General features: G+C 44.4%; 2 protein-coding genes across 2 annotated transcripts in view; one reads left to right on the top strand and one right to left on the bottom strand.

The window, feature by feature from the left end:
- Positions 1-4,748, bottom strand: part of LOC147731490 (uncharacterized) — a 93,024-nt gene extending 88,276 nt beyond the window's left edge. Inside the window, exon 1 of the mRNA XM_086956542.1 lies at positions 4,609-4,748. Within this exon, the coding sequence (XP_086812668.1) occupies positions 4,609-4,716 (108 nt within the window). The 5' untranslated portion in view covers positions 4,717-4,748. The remainder of the gene's footprint in view (positions 1-4,608) is intronic.
- LOC147731489 (gap junction alpha-4 protein-like) overlaps positions 4,632-15,399 on the top strand; it is a 156,964-nt gene continuing 146,196 nt past the window's right edge. Inside the window, exon 1 of the mRNA XM_086956540.1 lies at positions 4,632-4,924. The gene's annotated coding sequence lies outside the window, so the exon portion shown is untranslated. The remainder of the gene's footprint in view (positions 4,925-15,399) is intronic.

Genomic DNA, 15,399 nt, shown 5'->3' with positions numbered 1-15,399 from the left:
AAACCTGGATTGTGGAGATCAGATGTTTGCATTACAGGATTTTTGGTTTCATTTTTCCTAATTTAGTGCTCCCGGGTCCCAGCATGTGCCCTGTTAATTGATAAAAAGCCAGAACTGGCTGAAATTGTCGCAACCTTTGCTAAGGAGAATTAGTTTAGAACCCCAGCAATGGACGCTGCTGCCAAGTACCCACATTTTACATGCGACACCTTCAGCCAGTCCTGCTTTTTTTTAGCCAACAGCTCCTTGCACTCTGGAACTTTCAGCTTCTTCTTCGCCATAGTAACTTTGGCGAGTTTGGGCAGTGTTTTCAGTTAAAAGGCGAGGATTAGCTAAACGCATTTTAGACAACAAGGTCCACTGGGTGGGCATAGGACTATTCGAGCCAGGTATCCCTTAGGCCTGGAAAAAGTTCAAATCAGAACTCGGGTAATGCCATATCGGAAATAGTCACCGTTTCTAAAAGTGTTTTTCTTTTTATTTACGTACCTGTAATCTTGCATTAGTAATGAGAAGAGCAAGAAAGTGAAGACACCATCTAATGCAAAGACCAAAACAAGGATGTGATAAGCTCCTCATAGCGAACACAGAAAAACTGGAATGTTCTACCAATTCAGGTAAATATTTAAATTTCCCTAAGAAGAAGTAGTAGTTATTGAAAAAATAATTAAAAAAAACAAAATCGGTGAAAAAAAAAAATCAATAAGAAATCAGTCAAACCCACAGACATGTAACAAAAGTAGGCCGCACTTCTACAATATTTTTGTAGTTGGATTCGAAGCCCAACCTACAAGTTGGTTGGCTTGATCAACAGACCAAACCTAGACACGATTATGGCGTTTTTTTCGAAAATGTTCTTGCAAAAACAGAGTTTAAGTATGGTATGGGTGACTTTCAAGATAGCACTATGTTTTCAGTAGAGGTGTACACATTTTTGACACAAGTAAAATTTATGAAAAAACTCAGCAAAAAAAAAATGAATGAACAAAAATCATCTTTGCTGGGAGAATTTCCTTTCAGAAAAATTCGGGCACAAAATGCAAGACTTTTTGTGAAGGGAATGAAACTTTGTGTTCTTCACAAGGTGTAAAGTTTTTTAACTTCACTGACCATCGCAAGTAAAAAATTGTTTATCGTCCACCCCTTTTATCTAGTTATAGGCTTTCTGTTGCAAATCTTTTGCATGAGTTGTAGACCAATTAAGTTCATCCAAAGAAAACAAAAACAAGTTACATAATGCATTGGATTCTGGATTGTGCTCCTCACATTGAACAAAATGATGCTCTAAGTACAGTCCACATGCTCAGTCAGAGATTCTCCGGTCATGGCAAATCTGAAAACGCAGCATGCACCATTGCGGTCAACTGGTACAGTGGTGCCTCCAGAAAGCACTGGCATTTTCATAGACAGCGCTTTGAATTCTTTTTGGGTTTCTAAGACCCAGGAAAAAAGGACCATTGGCTAAAATCCACTTTCAGACACAAGGAAAAACATGAAATTGCTGTAACTAAAAGTCCTGCAGATCCCCACTGAGCATTATAAATGTACAGGAATTCCTGGCACCCTCTTGTCAAGCCAGATGATGTTTGGAAGACAAGTAAGGGACAGGTGGTTGGTAGTGACTTGTGCAAGAATGACCAGAACAACAATGAAGATTACTAGTAAAGTAATTGGGCCCTTACCTCTACAACCTTTGTCCTCATCCCGGTCATTACTTGCGAAGGGCACCCAAGCAAGACTGCACTCCGGCTTAAAAAACAACAAGCACACACACTGAATTCCACGCACCACCCAGTGACTATATTGACATTTTATCAATAGTAACAGGATACACCTTAGTACCCTCACACCATAATCCATTTCGCCTCTGTCATGCCATGAAGTCTATAGTGGCAGACGTAGTAGTGGCAGACGTGTAGTTGCCCAAGTTGCAGCTCTGCAAGTCTCCCATGCACCCTAACTCCTGCCTAAATTGCCATCAACCATCCAGCAGACTCCATGGGTCCCATCCAGAAGGGAAAGGTCAAACAGAAAATAGGAAAAGTTCTCGATGAACGTCTTCAAACCCTATCTAACCCAGAGCACCAAATAAAAAGATGATCCGATTGTCTGAAAGAATGAGTTGTATAAAGTTAATGAATGAAGAGGTATTTGTAAGCCTCAACTGTTGCTTCATAAGAAGCACCTTAGCAACAGCAAGAGACAGGTAGGATTGGAGGATAAGAGATCCCTGAATAGCACAGTTTTCAGCTGCTCTTTAAACAAGCTATCAGAAGGTATAGACCAGAGGGAGAGAGGGCTGGCGTTCTAGAAACTTGGTGCAAGAGCCGTGAAGGATCTGCCCTCTGCTCCGACTCTCCATCAGCTGGGGGTGCACAGAAAGTTGAGAATAGTGGAACAAAGAGCTTGTGCAGGAGAGTAGTGATGAAGCATGTCTTGTATGTATCTGGGACCCTTTGGTGGAGATCTCTGTGAATGATTATGAGGGTTTTGGACTTTATCCTGGAATTGCTGGTAGCCAGGGTAGGTCTTTGACCCCTGTCTGATGGACTGACGTTTCGGGATATTCGGTTTGGGAGGGGCATCTACGTAGAGTATGTTGGCATAGCTCAATCTGAAAGTAAAGAGTGCATGTAAAATCTGCATGTGGTTGTCCAGTGGAAAGTAATCAAACAGTTTCATCAAGGATTTTAGCAGACCAAAGCAGGTGGTGGCCATGGCCTTAACGTGGGGGTTGATGGAGAGGGCGGTGTCGATTAGGTTCCTGACAGTTGTGGGAGGGTAGGGGTCCGGTCTTAGGTCAGAAGGCCCTGATAAATCAGAAGATCCCTCCTAATATCTTTCAAATCAGAATTCTTCCTATGGGGAAGTAGGAGAAGGAAAGAAAACTAGTTATTATGCTTGTTTTACAAGGTGTGGGAAACGTTGGAAGAACATTTGTATCTGGATGAAAAGCCACATTATCCTCTATGCTAGACAAAAAATAAATACACAAATAATTTGCATCACCCCAATTCTACATGCTGAAGTGATTGCCAACAAGAATATCAATTAAATAAAAATAAGAATTTAACATGCACAGATTCCAGAGACTCAAAAGAATGTTTTGCTGAGCCTGTAAAACCATTGGAAAATTCCATAAGAGGGCTAAAGGATGAACCACAGGACGAGGCAAAGAAAGCTTGTTTTAGCTGCCTGGCCTGTATGTTTATGTTGTAAACATAACAAGATGATGGACGAGTGCTGAACCTTTTCAACCACGCAACCCCAGTCAAGAGATCTGGGTTGAATCCATTGTTCCTTTGCTCACCATGCCACCTCAGTTTGACTGGGGGTCAGGGACGGACCGTCCCTGACCCCCAGGTAAGAGCGGTGGAGGGGGATTTTAACAGAGGACCAAGAGGAAAAATTAAATAAATAAAGATTTCATTTTCCCTTGTTGTCATCTGTCAAAATCCCACATCTGCACCCCCCCCACCTCTTACCCCACTGCTCAACCTACACAGGCCACTCCTGCTGGTGGTGAATGTTTGACAATGTTCAGCGTTCCATCCATCATCTTTTTGTGTTGCTGTAGTCGCCCTGAGTGAAAAGGGTATGCCCAGAAGTGGGTCCCGTGCTTGCAATGCCTCTGGATTCTGGCCCCAGCAGGCTTGTTTTACGGTCCAGGGAGGACCTGGCTTGGAGGTTCAGACTGGACTGCTCTCATGGGGAGCTGGGTCAAGGCGGATTTGCATCTGGCTGGGTTCACACTGGGGTGCCATGGGGAGCAAACTATGATGGATTTAACCCAGATCTGTGACTGGAGCTGAATGTTTGACAATGTTCAGTATTCCATTCATCATCTTTTTGTGTTGCTGTCTTTTTATGACCGGGTCAGTAAAATTAATTGGGAAAAGCATTAAAATCCAGATTTTTTTACTTTTTTAATTGGAAGCCAAAAATAGCAAACACATGAAGAAATCTTTTCTATGGTGTTTGAGAGCTGTTCAATAGTTTTAAATGATTATTTTTTTTAAAAAAAACAGGCATATAACTACTATGTTACAAAATAATACTTAAAATGGTACACAGATTCTTTTTCAGCTACCAGAAATTGGCCATTCCAGTACACCAAAAGACAAACAAATGGGGCAGTATTTTGTTTTCTTAAAAAGGTGACAATCCTACCCTAGCAACAAGGATTTTTGTTAGGCCGTTTGGTGGGGGGCCTTTTGTTGGTATGATAAGTCAACATATACATTGGCCTTGGTACAGCGCTGGCTCTGATAATAAAGCCATGAACTTGCATATATCCAGGAGCACTTCAAAGATAGCTCTTAAATGCAGGTATCCCTATCAACTCGTCTCATATCCTACATTTTTAGTCAACACCCCTTAGTATTCTGGGACGTGTAGTTTTTCTTAATACAACAGGCTGGACTGGCGGAAAGTGAAATTTGTGGGATGCACCCAATTGGTAGTTTCGTGTAACAAATAAAAACCCAGACAACAGCGTGAGATGTGTCAGATTTCACCGGGGAACAAGATAACAGAAGCTCGCAACAACAAATCTGTTTCCACAGGTTATTAAAAACAAAAGATAACTTGAAAAAGTGCCAAACTCACCGGTTTCTCTTTTGGACCAAAATAGAGCGCTTCCCCGCCCTTCCAACTTCCTGGAGAAAACAGTGATAAAGGCAGGGCTTTTCCTTGTGTCCCCCTGTTGTTGTTCATTTAGCAAAAAAGTATGTATTTCTCTCCTAGATTGGCAGTGTGCTTGTCTCGCTCGAGAAACACACGTGCTTTGTTGATTTCCTCTGCCCACCGATTGGTCGTGGTTTGATTATTTGATTAGCGCAAGCTGCCGCAGTTACTTTTACCGTTCCGTGCGCTTCTGTCTGAAACCAATTGAGATGAAAACGAAGCCTCTTCGCCTGCTCAAGTAAGTCGACGTTTTTTGTTATTTTCGGGAAAACTTTGTTCTTGAATAAAGGTAGACTGTTTTTCTTAGGGTGTCTACATAATTGTTTAGTTTGCACTTTAATCGAGCCAAATGAGCTCACCTAAATTTCACCAAATGTCCAGGCAACCACATTGGGTCTCTACCGGCAACCAGGCCATTCTTTCCTCTGTCGTTTGCAAAATTGTAGCAAATTCAATCTGATCGGTGTTCTTCAGGTCCATTTCCTGGCTTTTTTTTTTTACTTTTTATTATTTTATTAACGAAACCAACGGCGTGTTTATTTTTAGACTTAGTTTGGGTTTACACAATAAAGGCTTGGGAGCATAGATCTGAAAGTAAGGGTGCTGCCCTGCCCCAACATAGCCCTTCTGGGGTTCAGAAGGTGAATGAGCGATAACGATGCGTTTGTTTTTACCTTTGTCATATTTGCTGTGCGATCAAAGGTCAAATGTCAGACTAGGTCTTCTGACAAATTGCTTCCTATTATTTTAACCTGGAGGTTGGTGTTTTACTTTTCTTTGACTGACCGCAAAGTTAGAGGACTTTGTTAAGTGAACTATCTGTCGATCTTGCTGGTACCGGATGTGTGAGCGGAAAGAAAGGTTGTAGGATGTCAGTTTTTCCCCAATACAGCACTTAAATATCTGTAAATGAACGTTACAAATATTTCAAAATGTATCTGTAGTTATGAAAGCACAAACAAAGCACTTTAAAAAAGAATTCTTAAATGCGAGGAAAGCAAAGATTTTAAAAGGTTCGAAACCAATAAAGACACATTACTTTGTGATGTGGATATTTGCTGAAACCGATTTCCGCACATTATCTTTAGTTCGTTATATAGTTGTATCATTACAACCACATGTCAATTTTATGACCATTTCAATGTAAAACATGTTGTTCTTAAATGACTATGCTACCACGCTTCAGTTTACATTCGTAACAGTGTGCTCCAAAATGTGCCACTGGCCACATACCACACCTTTTACCACAGTCCTACTGAATGGGTGTGGCTCAGCTGCCATACCTGTTTTTCACATTCCCTGTGATGACGGCACCCCTCCCCCCCCCCACTCTGAGCATTGTTCCATCACCACTACTTGAGCGTGAATATCTTGCGTTCAGTCTTGATTATCTTTTCCACTCAAGTTTTTTTTTCCTTGTGTTCTGATACTTGCAGTTAAGGTTGGAATTGGAGGTGTGTGGGCCCCGAAATTAGCAGGGATATCCAGTGCTCGGGCTTAACCCCAAGAGCCCGTACACCAGCAGATCCATGAAATGTTTGCCATGTAATTCGTATTACAGACATTCTGTAACAAAAGGATGAAACCTTCACAAATTGTGTTTAACATGTGGAAGCAAGACCGTGTCATATGCACCTTATATGTGGGCTGTATTCTAACTCTACTTGGAGAGTTTTTGTGCCGCACACATCCTGACCCCCACATAGTTCAAGGTGTTCTTATATGCAATAATGAAGGAAAGAGACAGTAAAATAAAACTTTTGCGAATGATGACCCAATTCGCTCATTCGGAAATCCTGAATTGACCCAGTTTTTCTGCTTTCACATTATGCAGTTCAGCCAATAGACCGGTTTCTCGATCTCATGCTTTACATTAGAGTTATGCTAGGTCTTTAATTCTTGGCACATGGGGTTAGCTCGAGTGTAGGAGGCAGTAGCCACATAAAAGCTTGGCTTGTTTTGCAGTCAAGTGTCCAAGATGACCTCGATCTCAGCCAGGCATGTGGTTTACGCTCCACTGGTTTACCCTCCACTAGCTGGATTGAAAACTAAAGGTGATCCTAAAAAAAAATACGTTTCGAACCAATCCCATCCTGCAGTATGCCACACCGGGCTTGCATGGGTGGGGCCATTTTAGTCCCTCCAGCTCTGAAAAGTGCTTCATAGGCTGCACTGTACCCGGAAAAAGTCAGAGGAGTAGTTGAATATAAATCTAGAACTATAAGTACAGAATGCAATGAGTAAATATGGACATGATGAACCTTCATATGTACTTCAGACTCAATTTTATCTGTACGTTGTATATATCATTACAACCAGGTTAGCCAATAACCATGAGTAAGCAGAGAACTTTTGCATGCATAATACCCTTATTTATGCATACATATGAATAAAATGTACCACACCCCAAAAAACCAAAAGGTAAAGTGTACTTAATACAGGTAATTTATTTCAAGAGCAAATCAGCATTCTTTATAACCATCAACATAGGTTGCGCGTGAAAAGAGAAGGATAGGGTGGTGAAGGATTTGGGTAGTGAGGGTGTAAATCACAGGGTAAAGACATGCAATTGGTAATTCACAGATGCATGTAATAGAATCCAGTACAGTCAAGACTGTCCAACACTTATTTACATGTAATTCTGTAAATTCACAAAAGGCGTTTAATGCAATCTCCAAAGGAACGTTGGAACAAATGTAGGTACAGGTCTTGGTCAAGTGTGGGCGTCAGTGTTTTGAGTCGGCTGTGCCAACAGGAATTCAAGCCTTAGCTGCGAGTCTTCATCAGGACTGTGTATGGCAACCTAGAACTGGATCCAGGCCTGGCTCACCAGTAGTGTCTCAAAAGGGTCAGGCCAGGTCCTCCCAGATCTTTTGACTGGGGGAGAATGTTTGCATTGTCAGCATTCAGTCCATCATTTGTTTGCTGTAACACTTTATGCCCTAAGTGGGATGGGTATGCCCAGACGTGAGTACCTTGTTCACTGTGCCACTGGATTCAAGCAAGCCTGGCTAAAGAAGGGTGACACCCTGAAACCGGTCCTAGGATGCTTGTTTCTGGTCCAGGGAGGACCTGGCCTGGCAGTTCGGTCTGAACTGTTCACATGGGGCACAGGGTCAATACTGATTTGCATATGGCTGGGTCCAAACTAGGGTGGCGTAGTGAGCAAAAGAACGATGGATTTAACCCAGATCTTTTGACTGGGGAGAATGTTAGCATTGTCAGCATTCCGTCCATCATTTTGTTTTCTGTAACACTTTTAGTCCCAGATAAAGGCTTGTACTGACATTCTTACATTTGCGTGTGTTGTGAGGGATGTTCTCTTTTTTTTTCTTTGCATCTTCAGTTCTTTACTACTTCTTTCTCCTTCTCTTGTAGTGATGTCATTGAGCCACTTGTGCCACCTTCACTACCCCCTGAAGCTATAAAAAGCTCCCCCCCCCCCTTTACTCCCTGTCCCTGTCTTTTTGTGCTTCCTTTGGTCTGACACTGTACGCCTGCTCCAGTGTGCACTCTATTTTAATGTAGACCTGTATTAACACAAGTTATTATATGTAATATTATGGAGGTGAGAAGAGCTTCTAAAAGACTGCGCTCATAGTCTCCTCCTTTTGCCGAGGAGGATGAAAGTTGTAAGTACGTGTGGAGTAGAGGTGCTGGTGGTACCCCGGCTGTTGATGCAGTATCCCTGTATGTGCTCGAAGTCCAGGCTATGATAGTTGTGGTAGTGGCTAAAGGTTTGATTGTGAAGCTTAAATCGAAGTTGCCTTTCTCTGTCTGACAAACTAGACTCTGATTTATCTACAGAGTAGGGTCCTGAGAGACCGGTGGCAGCTGTTGGAAAATGTATATCCAGAGAGGAGTTGGCTGATATTTTGTCTCGTATCAATTAACCTGAATATGACACTGCCACCAAAGGAGGGGGTTGCTGAGGATCTATGTCCACAATTTGCAAGGCCTGCAGCGCTGATGTTGTCTTTGCACCCTAAGATGAAAGATGCCATCTTCCGGTCCTGAGATGAACCTGAGCACAGCCAAATTTTTTCCAGAAATATTCTGCTTTGGTAGATGGGGATTAGGTATCACCCCACACCACTAAAATGGATTCCATCTTGGCCCCACTGATTGGCAGATAATCTCTGAATCTGGGTGACTGCTTTCCCTTAGATCAGGTGGATCGCAAAGTTGATGGTGGCCTTAAGACTTTTATTTGCAGCTTCTGGTTGTGCAGTCTTTAGTTAAGGAATTCAAGGTTCTGGCTAAGGCCATGCAGAAAGGTTTGGATGTTGCATGGAACAGCAGTTGAAATTTGGGGAAGGTGTGTCAGCAGACCCTAACAAAGCAAGCTTAGAGGCTTCTTTAACAATAATGGCTAGAAGGAATCTCTGGTTACAGGACTGGAGAGCGGATCAGGTGGAGAAATCTTTTCTGAAACTGTCTTTTGAGTGTGGCAGGTTGTTTGGTGAGAATTTGGATGGGCTGATCAAACAGTCCTTCCTCATGAGTAGTGAAAGGTTGGATACAGAAAGGGAATTCCGCCTATTTCGAGGGTTGCCCTTGAACATACTTGGTCTTATAGGGCATCTTCTGGTAAATCTGCAAAACCTTGGGCTCTGATGGATACTAGGGACACCAGAGACTCTTCTCGTAAGGATCCTCCCTCTTATTTGTCCCTTAAGAGAAAGTTTCAAGTTTGAGGAACAAGCAACTGGACATGGTATCTAAGGCGGGGCTTTCAAATCAGTGGTTCTGACTATGTAGATTCTTCAGTTTCAGGTCCTGTGGGCAGCAGGACAGGAGTTTTTCATTCAACATGCGCTCTCTCTATTAGACACCTGGGTTCTGAATATCCTTCTGGGTTCTGAATATCATTCAGAGTGGATATCATATCGACTTTCTCTCTTCTTCCAGATACCAGGTGCAATCCTATGCCTGTTTCAAGGAATCCTTTAAAGAGGGAAGGCATGTTGGCAGGAGCCGCTGTTCTGCTGAAAAAGAATGCAATCATCCCAGTGCCTCTAGATCATCGGTACTCACAAACATTTTCCCAGGGGCAACAAAGATTGATCTTTGATGTGACCGAGGGCCACACTGATGACAGCGGGGGGAGGGTTGTAAAGTGGCTGTGGGGGAAGCAAAGCATGTATATCTACTGGCTGAACTCAATTGTGCAATCTGAAACCAGGCAACCTGGGATGAATTATCCCGGCTTCTCCACTTGACCAAATTGAGTGACCCTGGGAAATTGTTTAAATTCAATCTCCCTCCTTTTTCTTCATTATCACATATATGATGACCTCGAAATACATGACTTCAGGATGCGTGATGTACAAAATCATCTCCTGTGCTTGAATGTAATCACTAAACATTGTTGTCAGGGTAGGGCAGAGTTGGGGGGGCTTGGGGGTGGGAGCGGAGCATGAAGGTTTGAAAACAATCACTTTGAATAAATACTTTTAAATAAACTGCTATAATTTGATTTACTAAGGTGAAATGGTTCTACAGGTCAATGAAATACACTTTTTGAATTTTGAAAAGATTATCGTATTTTTACATGTTTGCTGTCCTAAAAATGTAGGTGTTCCTAAATTTAAGGGCCTAGTTACTTCTTTATGTTTATCTGCAGTTTAACCTTTAAATATATTTAGTAGTTTTTTACTGTTAGTGCTGAGTCGAGTAAACAGCAGCCCAGTGCTGCTGCTGCTCAGGCGGCCGCATGTAAAGGTCCGAAGGGCTGCATGCGGCCCCTGAGCCATACTTTGAGTGTAAACCTTGGAGGGTCACTGTTCCTAATGAAGAATGCCAGCCCAATCAGCAGCTAGATGTATAGATAAATAAGTACCTATCCACATGATTAGTGAAAGGTTGGATACAGAAAGGGAATTCCGCTTATTTGAAGTTGCCCTCGCACACCTTTATGGGTGTCATGCTTCATCCTTTCGTTTTTTTGCTCCTCGTGGGGGTGGCACTGCAGTCCCCCACGAACCCTGCGAGAGGGCTCTTTGTCTGAGGTCTTTTCAGAGGAATGCCACACTCGTGAATGTGGGTGTGTGGGGGATTGGTTCAAGTAGGTTAAAAATACTGTGCTGGTATTTATACTTGCGTCCTTACGGTATAGTTAAAAATAGGTAAAAAAGAACAATAAACCCTGCTGTCAATAAAGAGGGAGTGTTCCTTTTTTGCAATTTCCAAGTGAGAAATAAAGGCGATGGGTGGTGAGTTTAGGTCTAATCAGGTCGACGTGTTTCACGCCTAGATGGTCCCTAGTGGATCCTCTGGCGTTTCGTTGGGACCGTGTTTTTATATTTTTATTGTGATGAAATCATAATCATACAGGGGTTTGAAGAAGAAACATACAATACACCCTATATAATCACCCTGATTCAGGTATGTGGTCTGGCGGCTTTGTACTCACTCAATATCAACCACCTTAATGTGTGAATCCCACTGAGGAAATATACAAGACACATGTTTGTTACATATACTTTGAGTATCACTGCTCTATATCAAGTTGCTCAGGGGTTGTATTCCATACGCTTTCAGGTCAAGGTGTTGGGGGACTTTTGGTCTATGTTGGATCTGAAGCAACTCAATCGTTGGGTGGCTACAATACCTTTTCAAGATGTCATTGTAGCAGCTCATCCCTCTGATTTTCCCAGGAGATTTTATGGCAACCATAGACCTTCAGGATGCATATCTGCCTCTCCCTATACTTCTGAGTCATCCGTGGTTTCTAAAGTTTGCTCTGCGGAAGGCACATTTTCAGTTTAAGGTGCGAAGTCAGCCCCAAGTGTTGACTCCTTTGGCTGTTCTCCACCTGCAGGGGATTTCCAACTTTCCCTACCTCAACTGCCTGGTCAAGGGTGCATCTCTTCTCCTGACCTCTGATGTGGTAACCGTTCTGGATCTTCTGTCTTCTCATGAGCTTTTGGTGTAGGTGAAGAAATACCAGCTCACTCCAGAACAGTATCACATCTTTATGGGGGCCCTGTGCAGGATGGATCAGGGCATTGCCACTCTGCTGGACTCAAGTGGTCAAGATTCATTCTAATTATCTGGATCTGTTGTCCGCTCTTTTTCAGGGTGCGGGACGATCTGGCTGCCACTTTGTTTTTATTTCCCTGGGCCAGATAGCACTTCAGTATCCTCATAAGATTCATCCTGATCCAGTTTTAACAATGTGCAAGATATGACTTGGCAACTTTCGGTGACCATGGTAATTTGGCAGGAACTGGAGTTGTGGTTCTTTCCCTCCAGCATCTTGAGGGGGTGTTCCTTTGACTTCTACTGTTCAGGTGACTATCATGACGGATGCCATGAGAGTGGTTCGGCGGCATTTTTAGGGCTCTTTCAGGTCATGGGCTTATGGGATGCCAGCCAGAGTTGTCAGTCCTCCAGTTGGTGGGAACTGGAGGCGATTCATCTAGCCCTCCTGCACTTGTCGTGGCTGATTCTGGACAAGGTTGTTGTAGTTTGGACAGACTATACCACTGCGAGTCCTATGCCAATTGTCAATAGGGGAGAAGAGCCCTGTCATTATCCAGGATTGCAGATCAGCTTTTTCTGTGGGTTCAGTATCCTGTGGGATCTCTCCAGGCTGTTTACATTCAGGAAGTTAGGAAACCCCATGCTGATCACCTGAGCAGGGATATTCTGTTCTCCCAGGAATTTTGTTTCCCTCTCCAGGTGTTTGTCAGGGTGTTTCGGATGTGGGGACAGGCCTGGGTGTATGTGTTTGCAGTGCCCACCGTTTGGGGTGGGAAAAGTTGGCTACTGTAGTGGATGCCTGACCTGTCCATGGCCTCCTGCCTAATGTTTGCTTTCCCTCTGTTTCCTTTAATCCAGAAGTTTCTGATTCAAATTGAGAGGGAGAGGGCTCAGGTCATTCTGGTGGCTCTGGCATGGCCCCAATTCATCTGGTTTCTTCTTCTGATTGCGATGATGGAGTGTGAGAAGTTTGCCTGATGTATGATGTCCACAATTCTGTGGGCACCTTGTATCAGTCCAAACAATCTCTTATGGTGGTGGTTGTAAAGTCAACTTTATAGACCAGCTATCCTAGGGGTAGCATTGACTAAACAGTCTTAGGCTAAACTCAAGAGGGCATGTGAAGCCAGCTGTTTTACCATATGCAATCCTGTAATATCAAATGAAAGGACACCACACAAGTTATTTATTATAAAAATATATGTATTTATTACTAGAATAATCCTCTGTACTCTTTGCGTGCAGAGGCACAAGCGTTTAAACAAAAGCACAGTTAAACATTCAAAAGTTGCACAATTTTGGATAGGCCCAGTGGCCACTCAAACCAAATACTAAAATAGTGGTATAAATACCACCTCTAGAACAATGGTAATGCCTAGGGCATTGTGAATCGCTGGGACTACTCTGGACTAGCTGTGATGAAGTCGGGAGAGGCCCGCGGGACACGGGTGCAGTGCGTAAAGCACACGCATGAACCAATGCAAAGTCAATGGCGCGTAAAAGTTAAAGAGTTACTGTTTTGGAAGTCTTCCGACTGGAATAGAATTACCATACTTTAAACTAGGACACTAGAGGTGTAAACCACTACAGAAGCACCAGTGTTAGATTGTTACCCCACCCACAGGAAGCGGGTACATAGGTGCCAAAGTGTGTCGGGTTTCGTCGTGTAGATCTATGGAGCCTGGAGATGAAGATGCTGCAGGCGGCCAAGAGGGAAGAGTCCGGTTGGATCCAAGGGTGGATCGAAGATGTAGAGTACCTGAAAGTAGAGGGGACAGAGTCTGGGTCACTAGCCAGTGACCAGGATGGAACCAGGAAGGAACCAGGCAATGTCGGGCGCAATCAGGTGGTTGTTGTGTAGCTTGTCTCCGCTGCCATGTAGACTCTGGGGCATCGACGATGACCAGGAGTGGAGCACGAGCTGTACGACAAAGGCTCTCGCTGTCGGCGGGGTCAGCTTCCGGATCGGAGGTAACAAGCTTTGGCAAGACCAACCCATGCAGGATTTGAAGATCGCTTCTTACTCTGACCAGCAAGGTCAGAGCGGTGGCTCCTTTTCAGGGGAGCGAGGGCAAGTCTGGAGCAACCAGACTAGCAGTATAAATTTTAAGGGTCATCGGTTCTGGGGCCACTAGCCAACGGGCAAGCGACCGGACCAATGCGTTGAGCAGGAAAATGCAAAAGGGCCCCACGCAGCACTCGAAGAGACGCCTATGCCCTGGTGCCGTGGAGAGATGGAGAGCTTTCTGTTTGCCAATGCCACTTTGCTTCCTAATTCCTTGGAACCTCGCGGTACCCGCTTTGCGGGTCCCGCATCGCCCATCTGCCTGGGTGTTTAATTTGGCTAGTGACTTTGGACAAGAGACTGCGGGGGATTAGCAGGGCTGCGAGTGCCAGATGAGAGACAGGGACTCCATTTCCCAGGAGTCCCTGCGTTATCACCTGCACCTGGACGCTCTCCCTGTCTGACCCCGAACACCTCTCTCCTATAACAGGAGTTGTTATCCCCGCTGCGCGGGAGCGTCCCGGGAGAAGCCCGGGAGAAGGGCGGGACCGTCTGTGGTCGTCGGGGGCCGAGGGAGGCCAGGCTGGGCCCCCCCTCTGTCATTTTGAATTTGTGACATTCAGTTATTTCCTTTGTGAGCTGGTGTTCAAAGCGATTGTAGGTATTGTCGCCTGTAGAACTTAGTACTCTTTTTAAACATTCAGGTTACCAAATATGACATCACCTACCACCTCCACCATCGGTATCCAATCTCAGGCCGAGGTGGGGCCAGCAATCTTGGTCCCTTTTGGATAAATATTTTTCTCGGGTAGCCAACGATATCGACAAAGAGATTGCACTGGCGGAGAGACGCGCTAAGCGTAGGCAGTCAATTGAACTCCTTAAAATACCCTTGGGGAAAAAAGACAACCGCAGGTTTTCCCGGCATTGATTCCCCCTCGGTCTTCCTTAACTCTGCCAGCGGTAGTTGAAACTTCTTATGCCCACCCCCCTACGATTGAGTTGCTGACCAACTCGCAAGTGGACTCTGACATTCACTCTCCCCTTGAAAGTACACCTCCCTTACCTCACTGATCCATCAATAGGGCAGCCGAATTCGGCCCAACGGAGTGTGTTAAACCAAGCGGTTAGAGCAAAGTCATGTTCCAAAAGGAAGAGATGTCCCGCCCCAAAGAAGTGCTACTTGTCTAAACCCCCCCAAAAAATAAGGAAAGTTGTAGCATGTTCTCCTTCTTCCCAGGAGCCAATCGAGGTTGGTCCCAACGGGGAAAAAACATGTGAGGTGGGGGCAGCTCCTGAGGTGGTTAGCTCTGGCGTGAATAGCACTGATGTACTATCTATGGGGTTGCCAGAGCTTCCTCCTGTAGTTCTCCCCCTGTCTCTCGAGGGGGGCAAAGTGCCAGTTAGTCCCAGCTCCAAGACCAATGATCTCCCAGAAATGGGAGTGGTTGAGTCTTTACACGTTACCCCTACCCTGCTACTCGAGATGGAGAAGCTAATGAGGTCTCTTTTGACTCCGCTCAAGGAACAAGTCAAAAAAATAGCAGATAGGTTAGACCACTTTGAGCAGGCAACCTTGGACAATTTTTCACTACTAAATCATTAATAAAGTCCTACATAAGGATAGGGGAGTGTAGTAATCCTCACCAACTTAGTGGGCAGGAGAAAGGTGTGTCTGCTGTTGTACCCCACCCCCCCCCTCCCCCCCCCCCCCCACCTGT

Source organism: Lissotriton vulgaris, chromosome 2_1 (genome assembly GCF_964263255.1).
Source record: "Lissotriton vulgaris chromosome 2_1, aLisVul1.2, whole genome shotgun sequence".
NCBI lineage: Eukaryota > Metazoa > Chordata > Amphibia > Caudata > Salamandridae > Lissotriton > Lissotriton vulgaris.
Note: the sequence above shows the minus strand (reverse complement) of the source record. Positions and strands in the feature narration are given on the sequence as shown.